Genomic DNA, 17,556 nt, shown 5'->3' on the forward strand with positions numbered 1-17,556 from the left:
CGGGGGAGTACTAACAGCGGTGGTGGAGCAGGGTCACAGGAGGCAGGCGCAATGGTGGAGCAGGTCGATGCTGCAGGCGATGCAGCCGGCGGTTGTCCAAGATGTTGTGAGGTAGGCAACTTCCAGAAACTGTCAGCGGCGTGGGCTTCAAAGAAATCAATGACAAGCCGAGCACTCATCTGCGCACACGCCACCTCCGGACGCCATTTTCCTTAAGTCTGCTGCTGGGAGATCAATGGGCTGGAGGCGGCGTGTGCGTAGATCAGATCTTGAACTGAGAGCTCCATTTGCTTATGCACCGACTTTGGGCGCTATTATTTGAGGCCCATACCGCCGATGTCTTCAGGATGCTCCTGCCTCACCGCTCACAGCACAGCAACCCACAGCACAGTGCCCCACAGGCCCCAGCACAGTATCCCGCAGCCCGCAGCATTGCCCCTACCTACTGCTATCCTTCTCCACCACCTCCTGGTAAGGTGCATTTGGATTAAAAGACGCACCCCTCATTTTCCGCCCACATTTTTGAGAGGAAAGTGTGTTTTATAATATGAAAAATACGGTATACTAATGGTAAGGTCAAACACATTATGGCTTGGTAGAAATGGTCAGAAGTTGAAAAAGTCACCGTCGTTTATTTCTCCTCATAAATCAATTCTGCACGTGAAAATCAGAAACTTTGTAATGTGTCTCATTAGAGAAATTTGCTTCTTTCTCCTCCTGGACTGATCATTCATTTTCAAAATTCTAAATTCACAAGAAAATTCTGTTTTCAGTAAATATAGAGTCATTACTGAGATAGGAGATGGTAGTTGGTGAACTTGAAGCAGATTGTGTTGGTCTCTCGCTCCTGCTCTCTCCAGAGAACGTTATGAGCACCAACTGCCATATCCTATTTCAGTAATATGAATATCTGTATTCACTTAATATAGAATTTACCAATTAGTTGAGAATTTTCAGAATGAATGATTAGTCCTGGAGGAAAAAAAAAGCAGATTTCTCTGATGAAGATATACTACAAAGTTTCTTATTTTCACATGTTCCATTGATTTATGCAATAAAGATAAGAATAACGATTACTCTTTTTAAGTTTTATTTTCTCATTTAGGTTGTACAAAATGCACTGATAAGTTGTAATTCTTGTTTTACCATGATTTATTATTCTATAGAAGGTTAATTTTTTTTTTCTTAAACTTCAACAACAGAGTACATGTTATATTGTGATTAACCGCTGCAATTATTACAGCCATGTAACAGTGTATATTAGCTCCACAAGTGATGCCAAGTGCCAGATATAAAATCTCCTCCTTCAGTGCCAAGTGCATTAGCGTTATTATAGCAGTATATCTGATGCCAGAATAAAAAAAAAACAAATAAGATGTTGAGAGCTCATGGAGTCCCAAAACTTGTGTGACAGAGACATTTCAGAAGTTATTAACGGTGGGAACCCCATTGATGGATACAATGGAGGGCCATGATCACTCAGCCAAGCCCTTCTTTCCCTTGAGATGAAAGTTTGGATAGAAAGTCTTAGGGGTACTTTACACGTTGCGACATCGTTACCGATATATCGTCGGGGTCACGTTGTTAGTGACGCACATCCGACACCGTTACCGACATCGCAGTGTGTAAACCCTAGGAGCGACGATCACCGATCGCAAAAACGTGAAAAATCGTTGATCGGTGACACGTCGCTCCATTACATAATGTCGTTGCTGCTGCCGGTACGAAGGTGTTTGTCATTCCTGCAGCACCACACATCGCTATGTGTGACACCGCAGGAACGACAATCTCCTACCTGCGTCCTGCTGGCAATGCGGGAGGAAGGAGGTGGGCGGGATGTTATGTTCCTCTCATCGCTGCCCCTCCGCTTCTATTGGCCAGCCGCTTAGTGACGTCGCGGTGACGTCGCGGTGATGCTGAACGCACCTCCGCCTTGAAAGAGGGATTGTTCGGCAGTCACCGCGATGTCGACCAGGTATGTGCATGTGAAGCTGCCGTAGCGATAATGTTCGCTACGGTAGCTATCTCCGCATATCGCATGTGTGACGGGGGCGGGTACTATCGCGCTCGACATCGCTAGCAATTGCTAGCGATGTTGCAGCGTGTAAAGTACCCCTAAGGCCTCTTCTCCACTAGAGTTTTTTTTCTCCAAATTTCATCGCATTGAGAAACGGATTGCAATCTTGCAAATGGTTTCTAATGATGCAGTCTCCATTTCCCCGTTTTTTACAGACGATACACGGGCGCTCCTTGAAATCGCAGCATGCTGCGATTTGATGCGATTCTCAGCTCTCTCACCCCCATGCAATCCTATGGGGGTGAGAAAAAAGTCAGGATCCGGGTGACATGCGTGTTACGGGGGGACCGGCAGATTAGGACCAGGGGGTATATATCCTAATCGCCAGTCGAGGCCCACCGTGCTCCAGATGACAAAGGAGCTGCTGACACCTGAGGGTTAGGCGGAGACTATAGAGCTGGATGGCTCTGAGATAACCCAGGAACTCTGGGAACCGGTCACGTGTGTTGGGACACGTCAGACCGGACGACAACCCGATTAGCGTTTTGGTGCACCTAGCGCTACACCAACCACGTGTGCAGGAAACACGTCAGGCCGGGTGGTAACCAGGTAGCGTTGACCGGAAGACCGCCACGAAAGCGCCCTGTCGGCCACGTGTGTAGGACACGTCAGGCCGAGCGGTCCTCCGATTAGCGTTTCTGGCTACCTCTCGCCTGGCCACGTGTGTGTAGGACACGTCAGGCCAGATGGGTACACCAGTAGCGTTGACTGGGAAGCCGAGGAGGATAAGGAACACCCTGTTAACTCCACAGGGGTCCTGGGGTACGCTGTCCGTGCGCGTAGGGGGCACAACCGGACAGGTGGCGCAGCAGGTGCGTTGTCCGTGTGTGTAGGGGACACAATCGGACAGGTGGCGCAGCAGGTGCGTTGTCCGTGTGCGTAGGAGGCACAATCGGACAGGTGGCGCAGCAGGTGCGTTGTCCGTGTGCGTAGGGGGCAAAATCGGACAGGAAGCACAGCAGCTGCAGCCCAGTTAACGCCACTGGGCTGCTATAGCAAGACTGGAACGGCAGGAGGGAAGCACGGCGCCTGACCCTGATGTGCCGAGCCACGAATCTTGGCGTGACAGGCACCGTTCGCCTAACCCTACCTACCGCTTCCCAACATAGGCTTATGCCGCAATGAGGCTCTAACATGGAGGTGTGCTCTGACTGAGCAAAAGTGAAGACTGCGCCCCTCCATGTTGTCTCCAGACCCTTTTATAACCTGGGTCCGCCTCAAACCCAGGGTGGAACCACCAAGGTCCAATAGCAGAGTGCCATGTCATCAGTGACGTCACATGCGACCTATCCGGAACCGCCACATCATTGATGACCTCATGGCAGCCACGCCCCAAACACTTCACCAGTCATCGTCTGACGACCAATACTGAGGTGCCAGATCATAGGGGCGGGCCTCTGCGAGCCAGTCCGGAGTTGCCACGTCATCAGGACACCTGACACCCTCTGCCCTATCAGGACCTGCCACCTCACGGACATGCTCAGTGAGGTCCTTACCGGACCTAGCCTCTGATGCTCTAAGTGCCTGAGCATGCTCAGTAGCCTGAGTCACAGGCTTAGAAAGCAGACTATCAGTTTGAGCATGCTCAGTAGCCTGAACTGAGGACTTAGTCTCAGACATAACACAAACAGGCTGAGCATGCTCACTAGGCAAAACACCGGGCTTAAACTCTGGCTGGGGTAAATCGGCGCACGCATGCGCACTAGCCGCCTCTCCACACTTAGACGTGGTGGAAGGAACAGCCAACTGGACGACCCGAGGCACGGCCAAGAATGGCAGCCGGCGCCTGGGCGCAACAGGAACCGCAGCAGGCTGCTTGCGGCTATGGCGGCGCCGGTTCGTAACAGTGCGCATGTCACACGGATCCTGACACTTGCATACCGCGTCAGACTGGCTACCGGAGGAATCTCCAGTAAAACCAGTCCTGGCCACGGTTACATGCACTGAACCCCGGAGCTGTCACCTGAGCTCCAGACTGCAGCCTGAACAGCGAGCGCCGAGTGATTGATTCCCCGGCGATTGCTGTTCAGGTCAGCACAGCTGCAAACAGATCAGGCAGATCTCTGGAGCTCAGGTTACAGCTCTGGAGATCAGTGCAGGTAACCGCGGCCAGGACTGGTTTTACAGGAGATTTCTCCCGTAGCCAGTCCTACGCTGCGTGCCTAAAAACTCACATAGCACCCGCATGACGCTCACATGTCATACGGACGCTATGTGAGGAAAAAAAAACACACACAGTATGCAGATCACACGCAGATCACACGCAGGATAATCGACTCACATTTTGAGCCGAGTATCGCTGTGATTTATAAAACGCTACTGGAAAAGAGGCCTAAAGGGTACTTTACATGCTGCGACATCGCTAGCGATCTCGTTAGCGATGTGAAATTCTAGATCGCAAGTGCGTAAAATGCGTAAAATTACCTATGTGCGATCTCGAAAGATCACACTTGCGATCTAGAATTTCACATCTCTAACGAGATCGCTAGCGATGTCGCAGCATGTAAAGTACCCTTAAGTGTGAGTCTTCAAATAAGGAAAGACATCCTTGGGCTGAGCAATTATGCATATTTGTTTCACTATTGAAGGAAATTTCAGCATACGGACCAAAGCTTACGACATCTGTCTATGATATGTCCATAATTTTCTGAAAAGTTACAAAAGGCAATTTCCATTTTTGGGGAAATACCAGATTAAATGAATGTGTAACAAAATAATATGGAACATCAATATCTGCATCGTTTTTCCTTCATACTTTCTCTTCTAACTCGTCTACAGAATAGGAGATAGAATGTAAACTATCATGTGTGTATTAGAAGAAAAGTGTAGAACGGCATCTTGACTTTTCTGTATAACCATATCTGCAATGCTGAATCTGTTTTCTAACTAATAACACATTTTGGGGGTTCAGATATTCTTGATTCTGGAGAGTGTAATGTTCTTGTGATTTAAAAAAGCTTTGTAAGGTCAGAATATTAGAACAGAGTTTGTTACTAATTGATTCTCACATTTTCAAAGTACAAGTTATATCGGTATGTTTTTATCTTATTAAAGACTGACAATAACATATACTTACTTCGCTTTCATAGTTACAAGTAATTATTCCTAATTTCCGCATGAAATCTGGAGATTTCTAATTGAGAATAGACAATTAATTTGAGCAATGTAGGAATGATAATGTTGATAAAATAAGACCATATGTAAAAATATGTGAAATAATAGGAGCACTCAACCACTGGGATAAAATAATAGTCACCACTAATAATATTGTACACAGTATAGCTTCTATTTTACAGAAATTAATTATGCCTGAATGAAAACAACTTAATATTAATGATTGTAGATATGGTTTAGAATTTCAGTGTGAGATTAGTGAAATTTTTCCCTTCAAGAATCTTACCTTTAGTTCATTTGACATGTACTTCAACCTCGTATCAGGATTTGTATCAGTAATTCCTTTACAAATAGAGCAAAAAAAAAAAAAAAAGCTCAACAAGTTATCTCACAATGAATAGGAATAATTTATGATTTAACAGAATGTCACAATCTACATACCGGGAGCAGCGAGGCTGAGACCAGCCAGGACTAGGAATACGATGATCTTCATTCTGCAGATAGTGGAGCTCAAGGCATGGATAGCACCAGTCAATGTCCTTCTTTTATAGCCCTAAAATTGATGGCATCCCTAAACACTCTATATGGCATTGCGCACATTGGAAACTGTCCTAGACAAAGGCAACCTTGATGTTAGAACTAGATCAATCAAGTTTATAAAACTAGTTATGACAGCATTTAACATTTGCCAACATTTTACATCCTGCATTAAATGTAAACATTAATATAACCTGATGTTGTTTTTAGCCTTTAGCTTTGTATATGTGCCAGATTTTGCTATTACCAATTTTAATAAATAATACTAATAATTAATGCATTCTACAGTAGGAAGCCCCCATATCTGTCTAAAGGCCGCTTTACATGCTGCGACATCGCTCAAGCGATCTCGTTGGGGTCACGGAATTCGTGACGCCCATCCGGCCGCTTTAGTGCTGTCGTTGCGTGTGACACCTACGTGCGATCGAAAATGGTCGCAAAATCGTGCAAAATCATTAATCGTTGACATAATCCCCTATTCTCAAAAAACGTTGCTGCTGCAGGTACGATGTTGTTCGTCATTCCTGCGGCAGCACACTTCGATATGTGTGACACCACAGGAACGAGGAACCTCACCTTACCTGCGTCCGCCGGCAATGAGGAAGGAAGGAGGTGGGCGGGATGTTCGTCCCGCTCATCTCCACCCCTCCGCTTCGATTGGCTGGCCGCTTAGTGACGTTGCTGTGACGCCGAACGAACCGCCCACTTAGAAAGGAGGCGGTTCGCCGGTCATAGCAACGTCGCTAGGCAGGTAATTAGTGTGACGGGTCCGAGTGATTTTGTGCGCCATGGGCAGTGATTTGCCTGTGACGCACAAACAATGGGGGCAGGTATGCACGCTAGCGATCTCGCTAGCGAGATCGCAGCATGTAAAGCAGCCTTAAGTCTTAACATAACACCCACACTCACTTAAGAAAATAAATACAGGAAAATGGTCTATCCAGGGTCTCGAGGATGTGTGGAGAACACGTCACCCCATGGATTGTTACTATTCTTCTTATTCCTCCTACAGGTGCATTGACCTGTTCCTACTCAGTCGACATGTTCTGACCTGGCAGATACAGCCTTCATAGGGAATATCTCTTGGTCGGATCATGCTTCCATGTGTTTTACCATCCAGGATGGGTTTGTGAAGCCCTGGACATGGCAACTCAATGACAATCTTTTGAGGGACCAGATGTGTACCATGGAAATACGGAGTACTATATCTGGGTTCTTGGGTATACACTTTACTGACCTCATGGCTCTCCCAACACAGTGGGAGGAGCTCAAATGTGTGTTGAGGTGGATTTTGATCAAACATGGGTCCAGGTTCAATAGAAAGCGAGAACAAAGGATTTTTTCTTTAGTGAAAAAGATCAGACCTCGAGTGTGCCCATAAGAACTCGCTTTCAGCTCCTATCCTTGGGGACCTCATGAAAACGAGAGAACTTAAATCCCTTGTCAATCAGCAATATGTACACCAAAAGACTTGGTTTAATAGATTTCTCTGTGAATTTGCAGATAAATGTGGGAGACCGCTGGCTAGAGTTCTTCACCCTAGGTGGGCCCCTGCTACATTCCCGTAATTGATAAATACACTGGAGAACTGGAATTAAATGGGCAAAACTAGTACAATCTTTATTGGATAAGATAAAAAAGCAGTGAGCAAGAAATAAAACCACTATTAATAACATGCATGTAAGGGGCCAGTAACGGATACATACACCAAAGTCTTTGCTGAAAGGACTGCTGCTGTGAGATGTACAAAAAAAAATTGCACCGATATTTATGGTGAAAACAGCAGGCATTGTATCACCCAATTCTTCTAGCTTCATCAGGATCTTCACACTGATATGTTGCTACCTTATTATGTTCCAGTAGTCTAGAAAAAGAAGGCAGCAGCTCACAGGGTAAGTGGCCAAAAAACTTTATTCTTCTATCGCAGACAAGCTCAGGAACAGTGGGGGGAGGACGGAGTGCAGGGACGGGGAGCAGACGACAGCCTGTTTCGCGCTATGAGTAGCGCTTTGACAAGGAGGACTTGTCAAAGCGCTACTCACAGCGCGAAACAGGCTGTCGTCCGCTCCCCGTCCCTGCACTCTGTCCTCCCCCCACTGTTCCTGAGCTTGTCTGCGATAGCTGAATAAAGTTTTTTGGCCACTTACCCTGTGAGCTGCCGCCTTCTTTTTCTGGATTACTGGAACATTGCTATGCTGCTCGCTGAGCACCACTCGGTCAGGCACCATCAGCCCAGGAACATATGACATCCAAAAAACAGCTGATTGCTCCAGAACTGTGAGTACTGGCAACTTAGGCTGCAGTGCCCGACTTTTCTCTTTGATAATTCTACCTTATTATGTATTCATGAGTTTAAGAAATGATGTATCCTGGTTGAAATACTCACAGTTAAAATCTTTCCTCTCTGCTTGGGGTAGAGAGAAGGACCTCATTGCCCTCTTACTCAATTTGAAAGTGTGTTTTTACTCAACTCATCGCCGACGCACTCTATGTCTTTTTTATATCAATATCTGAACCAGAGGGATAGTGCAGAAAGTCTTAAATTCACTATGAGGCGGAGGGAGGAGATCGGGGTTGACATCTCGGAGGACAAGTGGAAACGGTCATTTTTGTGGTCAGAAACTGTCAATGGCTTTTGCAGCACAGGAGAAAAATGACAAAATACTCACCTGATGGTATCACTGTCCAGCCACTTTATATGCTGTTTTCCTCTCGTCTCGGACAGGTGTTGTCGCTGTGCTACTGAAGAGGGTCTATTCTACATATATGGTGGAGTTGCACTAAAATACAGCCCTTTTGGGATTCTATATTTTCAGTGTACCAATAAATGAGTGGGAACCTAAATGAGTGGGAACCAGGTGGACAAATCTCCTCAATTGGCCCTCCTCTCCATTCTCCTGGGACCTATTAAGTCACAGAAGAGTGACTTGTTGCGATTCTGTTTAACTGCTGCTCGAATGATCATTCCAAGATTGTGGAAGTTAATAGAATGTCTCTTCCTGGCTGACTGCCTGAGGGAGACCGCCAGTCTACAAAGAGTGGAAGACCTCACTAGGGAAGGTGATTGTTCTACTGACAAGTTTGTTCGAGCGTGGGTATATTGGATCATGTTCCTGGACTCCCCAGAGTTTCAGGAGGTTCTTGGAAATACTTGAGAGGGAGAGGCACCCCATTTCCCTTTCCCTCATGCTCCTTTTCTTTTTTTCCTTTCCCCCTTCTTTACTTTTCCTTTTATAGGGGCCCCTTGGGTTTTGCCTCCTCTTTTCTTATCTCTTCATTTTTTAAATGTGGTTAATTAATTGCTTTATCTACTTAAAGCCGTGTTTCCCTTTATGGGACCTGAATGTCTGTTTTGTTGTGGGTCTATGGGAAGTTGACTAGAGAAGAGCGAACCTTTGAAAGTTCCTTTCACCGAGCCTTACTGAACAAACGCTATGGTCGCTGAACCGAACCTTTTCAAACCCCATTGGATTCAATGGGAGGCCAAACCTAAACCAGAGAAAACGGGGAGGGGGCGGGGGGGGGGGTTCAAAAAGCTTCCAAAACAGCAAAGATACGTTTTATAGTGCAGCCCCACCATTTTGGCATAGCCATAAGCTTCTTAGACTATTGACATAAGAAATATTAAGGTGGAAGAGAGACCACTGGTGCTCTCACACCACTGCCAGTATAAACAAGACACAACTTGGAGACCAGTACACAGCTTGGAGACCCATCTTGGAGTCTTGATAGTTAAAAACATTCCAGACAGATAGCAGGACCATGGCATCAATTTCCCCCCCCCCCCCCATTTCCACATAATGTCTTTGCACAGCAAGGAGGTATGGTCCCTGCAACACACAGGATGTGGCCTGGCATTACATAAATAACATGATCAGACCTCTTGCTCCCACAGCCCTGCCAGTACACACAAGACACAACTTAGAGACCCATCTTGGAGTCTTGATATTTAATAACATTTCAGGCAGACAGCAGGACATTGGCATCAATTGCCCCCCTTCCTATTTCCCCATAGTGTCTTTGCACAGAAGGGAGGTATGGTCAATACAAACACACAGAATGTATCCCAGCATTAACATTTTTGAAAGTGAGAACACAGCAACCGTGCCTTCCACAAAAGTGCATCCAGGCTGGCCTAGAAATTTCTGTACAACCAGGTTGAGGACGTGAGCTATGTTAGGCACATGTGTGATGTTTGACCAAGCGTAGTGCCGCTACCAGATTTGCCCCATGATTGTACATGGCCTTCCCTGGCACCAGGTTTAGAGGAGACAGCCATTGATTAAACTCAGCCTGGATAGTAGGCCACAACTATAAAGCTGTGTAACTGCATTCTTCAATGCATATTAATTTCAGCATTGATTTATTTCATTGACTTACACACAGGATGTGGTCTGGCATTGCAATTTTAAAAATAAAAAGGGATGAGTGACAGGATTTAGCCTCTTGCTCCCACACCTCTGCTAGAACACACAAGAGACAGCATGGAGACCCATCTTGAAGTTTTGATATTTAAAAAAATGTTAGGCAGACAGCAGGACAGTGGCATCAATTGCCCCCCCCCATTTCCCCACAATGTCTTTGTACATCAGGGAGGTATGGTCCATGCAACACACAGGATGTGGCCTGGCATTGCATTTTTAAAAATAAAAAGGGATGAGTGACAGGATTTAGCCTCTCGCTCCCACACCTCTGCCAGTATAGGCAAGACTCAACTTGGAGACCCATCTTGGAGTCTTGAGATTTAAAAACATTTCAGGAAGATAGCAGGACAGTGGCATCAATTGCCCCTCCCAATTGCCCCAAAGTGTCTTTCCACAGCAGTGAGGTATGGTCCATGCAACACACAGGATTTGGCCTGGCATTTCAATTTTAAAAATAAAAAGTGGGATGAGTGACAGGATTTAGCCTCTTGCTCCCACAACCATGCCAGTACACACAAGACACAGCTTGGAGTTTTAAAATTTAAAAGCATTTAAGGCAGACAGCAGGACCATGGCATCAATTGCCTCCCCCTCCATTTCCCCATAATCTCATAATGTCTTTGTACAGCAGTGAAGTATGGTCCATGCAACACACAGGATGTTGCTTGGCATTTCAATTTGAAAAATCAAGAGGTGCATGAGTGACAGGATTAAGCCTCTTGCTCCCACACACCTGCCAGTACAGGCAAGGCACAACTTGGAGACTCGTCTTAGAGTCTTGATATTTAGAAACATTTCAGGAAGGCAGCAGAACAGTTTTCATCAACTGCCCCTCCATTTCCAGGGGGGCAGTAAAATTCCCACAGTAATGCATGTTGGTTGCGCATGTGCTGGTTCATGCATGTAGTATTATTTACATTTTTGCCTCTACTGATTCATTGTTTACAACATTGGCAGATGACGAAAGTTGGGTCTTCTTTTATGGTCTCATTAAAAGGCCAGGCTAGGCAACCCTTCCTGCGAACTGCAGACCCGTGACCGCTGCTGGCCACAGCCATAGTTGTGGCTGAGTATGCTGTGGTTCTCATGCTTGCATCACTCGGTGTTTGTGCAGGAATCGCCAACGTAACCTTCTTATCTTCCTCCTCCTCCTCAGCTGCTGACAGTGCTGAGCTACTCAGCTGCGTGCCTTTGGGTTCACACCAAGAGGAATCTACAATTTCATCGTCAGGCTCTATGTTGTCACACACCTCCTGTACCTGACCTGACATCAAAGAAAAATACCTGTGCACCTCAGGTATTTGAGTCTCATAATCATCACTTTGTAAAGGTGCAGAGTATAATGAAGCCTGAGGTCTAGCACCCAAAGTCTGAGGAGCCCGTGGCCAGGTTCCCTTGATTGTATTCAATCTTTTTCACCTCCACTAGCAGTGAACATTGCATGCAGATTTCTGCTTAATGGCCTTCTCTAACACCCACTGCGAAGACATCATCACATCAGTTGAGTCATTAAGCATGTACCTGTCAGCCAGAGAAACAACACCATGAAAAATTTGGAGAGGTGTTTTTTTCTTTTTTTAAAAACTAAGAGAAGGGCTGTGGGAATTATCATGCCGAGTGAGGGGCTGTGAAGGCCTTTATACTGAGCGAAGGACTGTGGAAGCAATCATGCTGAGTGAGTAGCTATGGGAGCCATCATACTAAGTGAGGAGCTGTGGAGGCCATCACACTAAGTGAGGGGCTGTGGAGGCCATCATACTAAGTGAGGGGCTGTGGAGGCCATCATACTGAGGGGCTGTGGAGGCCATCATACTAAGTGAGGGGCTGTGGAGGCCATCATACCAAGTGAGGGGCTGTAGAGGCCATCATACAGAGTAGCTGTGGAGACTATAAAACCAAGTGAGAGGCTGTAAGGGCTATCATGCTGAGTGAGGGTCTGTTAGGGCTATCATATTGAGTAGGGGCTTTGGGAGCATTATTTTGTGGGAAGCATTATATTGTATAGAAGCCATGATACTTTTTTAGGGACTGTCGAGCCATCACACTGTGTGGGGATCATCATACCATGTGGGGGCCATCATACTGTTTGCCAAATGGTCAGCCCCTGCTTAGGCTAGTTTCACATTTGCGTTGAACGGCATCCGTTGCATTGCGTTGTGTGATGGATGGAACGGACGTGTTGCATATAGTGGCACAACGGATGCAACGGATCGGACAAAACAACGGAATTAGCTTTTTTTAAAAAATTTTTTTACAGTTTTACCGGCGGCAGACTATTGTGAACGATCAGCTGATCGCTCACAGCAGCCGGTTGCTGGGTGATCAGCTGATCGCTCACAGCAGCAGGTCGCCGGGTGATCAGCTGATCATTCGGCCGCCGAGAATGTGTGCGGGGGCGGAGTGCGGGGTGCCGAGCGGAGCCATGGCACTGAGGACAGGTGAGTGTGTGTGCGCGCGTGTACACACGCGCGTGTGTGTGTGTGTGTACGCCTGCGTGTGTGTACGCGTGTGTACATGCGGAGTGGAGTGCGGGAGGGGGCGGAGTCAAGCGGGGAAGTGTCGGGCTCCCTGCACACGTAGCCAGGGTAAATATCGGGTAACTAAGCAAAGCACTTTGCTTGGTTACCCGATATTTACCTTGGTTACCAGCGTACACCGCTTAGCACTGGCTCCTTGCACACGTAGCCAGGGTAAATATCGGGTAACTAGGCAAAGCACTTTGCTTGGTTACCCGATGTGTACCCTGGTTACGGGTGCAGGGAGCCAGAGAGAGCATGCGCAGTGAAATCCTAAGGATTCCGCTGCTCAAAAAAAGTTACATGCTGCGTTCCTTCAGCCTGGCGGAAGCAACGCAGCGTCGGCCAGCAGAAGCAACGCAGGTACTTTTGGGACAATCCGTCATCCATACAAGTCTATGGGAAACAGCGGAATCTGTTAACGGACTCCGCTGTTTTCCAAAAGGGCGGATTGTGACGGAAGAAAAAAAAAACGCAAGTGTGAAAGTACCCTTATATGAATCTTAATGAGCTGTGTGCTCTAACCTTCTAGGTTGTAAAATCCTAAAATTATCGCTGCTTTCCATGTCCTCATCAATTATAGCTAGTCCCTCCTGATTGGCTGCACTGTTATGTGAGAAGCCTTGATGTCTTGAGCCACTCTGTGGCTAATTTAATCTTCAGCAACATGTGAAATGGCACTGGGCATGTTTTTTTTCAATCTGGGTGAATTTCATTGCAAATTATTTGATTTTGCTGGCAGTGGTACACGGTCAAATGGGGCAGACCATGCGGCCACTATAAAGCCCCTGAATCCTGGGGGCCTGGTGCCAGCATCATTGCCAGGACCACCCCACCTGGCATTGCACTTTCAACTGTATCAGTATCACAAATGCCGATACAGCTTACAGCAATGATGAAAGAGGGACGATCCGCTCTCTTCTTCATCATTCTCCCTCGGCCTATGAAATCTGATGTCTCTGCATAGCGGGTGCCATGATGTTACTTCAGTGCATTCGCTGCACCGAGATGTGCAGAACGTCAGATCACAACCCTGCAGTGACCGGACCAGCGGGGGAAAGAGGAGAGGTGAGTATTTATTTTATAATCAGTGAATACACTGGTGGACAATAGCCATAATTCCATATGGATGACTATGGAGTATGCCTTAGGCTGCGTGCCCACGATCAAGTGTGCACAGCGTTTTGGATACAACGTGTCTTTGTTGCGTCTAAAACGTTGCGTTGTATAGTACAAAGAAAAAAAGGAAACCAGCACGATCTGAAATTGGCATGCTTCATATAAAAAGTGAAAATTCACAAATTTATTCCAACTGTACTATAATAAAAAAATGAGATTTTTAGCAAATAATTGATCAATTTTTTGAGCCACCCCTGCCAACGTCACGGCAAATCTCAATAGGGGGGTCCTACTCTACATTCTGTATTTCATATGCCATGCGGCCTCCTAGATAAAGTTAAAAGCAGAACCATAATGGAGCACACATACCTGCAACCTGTATATAGCCGCTTCCATGTTGCAAAAAAGGCACTTGTGGATAGAGACCAGCCCAGGTCCCAGCATGTGGAGCAAGCCCTACACATACCAGGACTATATCAGAACTGATCCTCCCAGTGTCAAACAGCAACCATTGATAAAGGCGGACCAGATCCAAGAATGGTGCTTAATTAGCATTGCCTGTGGAAAGGGGTGAGGTAACTGAGTCTGAACAGCTACCAACAGGAGGAATATAGTGCAAACCAAAATCAGGCGTGCATGGTATGGTGTTGGTCAGACACCAGATTTGTAGCATAACTACGGTCAAAACAGAGAAAAAAAGGAAACCAGCACGATCTGAAATTGGCATGCATCATATAAAAAGTGAAAATTCACAAATTTATTCCAACTGTACTATAATAAAAAAATGAGATTTTTAGCAAATAATTGATCAATTTTTTGAGCCACCTCTGCCAACGTCACGGCAAATCTCAATAGGGGGGTCCTACTCTACATTCTGTATTTCATGTGCCATGCGGCCTCCTAGATAAAGTTAAAAGCAGAACCATAATGGAGCACACATACCTGCAACCTGTATATAGCCGCTTCCATGTTGCAAAAAAGGCACTTGTGGATAGAGACCAGCCCAGGTCCCAGCATGTGGAGCAAGCCCTACACATACCAGGACTATATCAGAACTGATCCTCCCAGTGTCAAACAGCAACCATTGATAAAGGCGGACCAGATCCAAGAATGGTGCTTAATTAGCATTGCCTGTGGAAAGGGGTGAGGTAACTGAGTCTGAACAGCTACCAACAGGAGGAATATAGTGCAAACCAAAATCAGGCGTGCATGGTATGGTGTTGGTCAGACACCAGATTTGTAGCATAACTACGGTCAAAACAGAGAAAAAAAGGAAACCAGCACGATCTGAAATTGGCATGCATCATATAAAAAGTGAAAATTCACAAATTTATTCCAACTGTACTATAATAAAAAAATGAGATTTTTAGCAAATAATTGATCAATTTTTTGAGCCACCCCTGCCAACGTCACGGCAAATCTCAATAGGGGGGTCCTACTCTACATTCTGTATTTCATGTGCCATGCGGCCTCCTAGATAAAGTTAAAAGCAGAACCATAATGGAGCACACATACCTGCAACCTGTATATAGCCGCTTCCATGTTGCAAAAAAGGCACTTGTAGATAGAGACCAGCCCAGGTCCCAGCATGTGGAGCAAGCCCTACACATACCAGGACTATATCAGAACTGATCCTCCCAGTGTCAAACAGCAACCATTGATAAAGGCGGACCAGATCCAAGAATGGTGCTTAATTAGCATTGCCTGTGGAAAGGGGTGAGGTAACTGAGTCTGAACAGCTACCAACAGGAGGAATATAGTGCAAACCAAAATCAGGCGTGCATGGTATGGTGTTGGTCAGACACCAGATTTGTAGCATAACTACGGTCAAAACAGAGAAAAAAAGGAAACCAGCACGATCTGAAATTGGCATGCATCATATAAAAAGTGAAAATTCACAAATTTATTCCAACTGTACTATAATAAAAAAATGAGATTTTTAGCAAATAATTGATCAATTTTTTGAGCCACCCCTGCCAACGTCACGGCAAATCTCAATAGGGGGGTCCTACTCTACATTCTGTATTTCATGTGCCATGCGGCCTCCTAGATAAAGTTAAAAGCAGAACCATAATGGAGCACACATACCTGCAACCTGTATATAGCCGCTTCCATGTTGCAAAAAAGGCACTTGTGGATAGAGACCAGCCCAGGTCCCAGCATGTGGAGCAAGCCCTACACATACCAGGACTATATCAGAACTGATCCTCCCAGTGTCAAACAGCAAACTCTGTTTGGTCGTAGTTATGCTACAAATTCTGGTGGCCGGTCACCACCATGCCATGCACGCCTGATTTTGGTTTGCTATGTATTCCTCCTGTTGGTAGCTGTTCAGATTCAGTTACCTCACCCCTTTCCACAGGCAATGCTAATTAAGCACCATCTTGGATCTGGTCCGCCTTTATCAATGGTTGCTGTTTGGCACTGGGAGGGTCAGTTCTGATATAGTCCTGGTGTGTGTAGAGCTTGCTCCACATGCTGGGACCTGGGCTGGTCTCTATCCACAAGTGCCTTTTTTGCAACATAGAAGCGGTTATATACAGGTTACAGGTATGTGTGCTCTATTATGGTTCTGCTTTTAACTTTATCTAGGAGGCCGCATGGCACATGAAATACAGAATGTAGAGTAGGACCCCCCTATTGAGATTTGCCGTGACGTTGGCAGGGGTGGCTCAAAAAATTGATCAATTATTTGCTAAAAATCTCATTTTTTTTTTTTTTATTGTAGTACAGTTGGAATAAATCTGTGAATTTTCACTTTTTATATTATGCATGCCAATTTCAGATCGTGCTGGCTCCCCTCTCTCTCTGTTTGGTCGTAGTTATGCTACAAATTCTGGTGGCCGGTCACCACCATGCCATGCACGCCTGATTTTGGTTTGCTATGTATTCCTCCTGTTGGTAGCTGTTCAGATTCAGTTACCTCACCCCTTTCCACAGGCAATGCTAATTAAGCACCATCTTGGATCTGGTCCGCCTTTATCAATGGTTGCTGTTTGGCACTGGGAGGGTCAGTTCTGATATAGTCCTGGTGTGTGTAGAGCTTGCTCCACATGCTGGGACCTGGGCTGGTCTCTATCCACAAGTGCCTTTTTTGCAACATAGAAGCGGTTATATACAGGTTACAGGTATGTGTGCTCTATTATGGTTCTGCTTTTAACTTTATCTAGGAGGCCGCATGGCACATGAAATACAGAATGTAGAGTAGGACCCCCCTATTGAGATTTGCCGTGACGTTGGCAGGGGTGGCTCAAAAAATTGATCAATTATTTGCTAAAAATCTCATTTTTTTTTTTATTGTAGTACAGTTGGAATAAATCTGTGAATTTTCACTTTTTATATTATGCATGCCAATTTCAGATCGTGCTGGCTCCCCTCTCTCTCTGTTTGGTCGTAGTTATGCTACAAATTCTGGTGGCCGGTCACCACCATGCCATGCACGCCTGATTTTGGTTTGCTATGTATTCCTCCTGTTGGTAGCTGTTCAGATTCAGTTACCTCACCCCTTTCCACAGGCAATGCTAATTAAGCACCATCTTGGATCTGGTCCGCCTTTATCAATGGTTGCTGTTTGGCACTGGGAGGGTCAGTTCTGATATAGTCCTGGTGTGTGTAGAGCTTGCTCCACATGCTGGGACCTGGGCTGGTCTCTATCCACAAGTGCCTTTTTTGCAACATAGAAGCGGTTATATACAGGTTACAGGTATGTGTGCTCTATTATGGTTCTGCTTTTAACTTTATCTAGGAGGCCGCATGGCACATGAAATAC

At 45.9% G+C, this 17,556-nt stretch overlaps 1 protein-coding gene across 2 annotated transcripts in view; it reads right to left on the reverse strand.

Annotated features, from left to right (window-relative positions):
• Positions 1 to 17,556, reverse strand: part of LOC142249405 (uncharacterized) — a 78,149-nt gene that overhangs the window by 33,259 nt on the left and 27,334 nt on the right. The window contains exons 6-8 of one of the 2 annotated variants that reach the window (XM_075321057.1): positions 5,633 to 5,744; positions 5,478 to 5,533; positions 5,154 to 5,210 (exon numbers count right to left, since the gene is read on the reverse strand). In XM_075321057.1, coding sequence (XP_075177172.1) covers positions 5,154 to 5,210; positions 5,478 to 5,533; positions 5,633 to 5,744 — 225 coding nt within the window. The remainder of the gene's footprint in view (positions 1 to 5,153; positions 5,211 to 5,477; positions 5,534 to 5,632; positions 5,745 to 17,556) is intronic. The other variant, XM_075321058.1, reaches the window with a different exon arrangement.

Source organism: Anomaloglossus baeobatrachus, chromosome 8 (assembly GCF_048569485.1).
Source record: "Anomaloglossus baeobatrachus isolate aAnoBae1 chromosome 8, aAnoBae1.hap1, whole genome shotgun sequence".
Classification (NCBI taxonomy): domain Eukaryota; kingdom Metazoa; phylum Chordata; class Amphibia; order Anura; family Aromobatidae; genus Anomaloglossus; species Anomaloglossus baeobatrachus.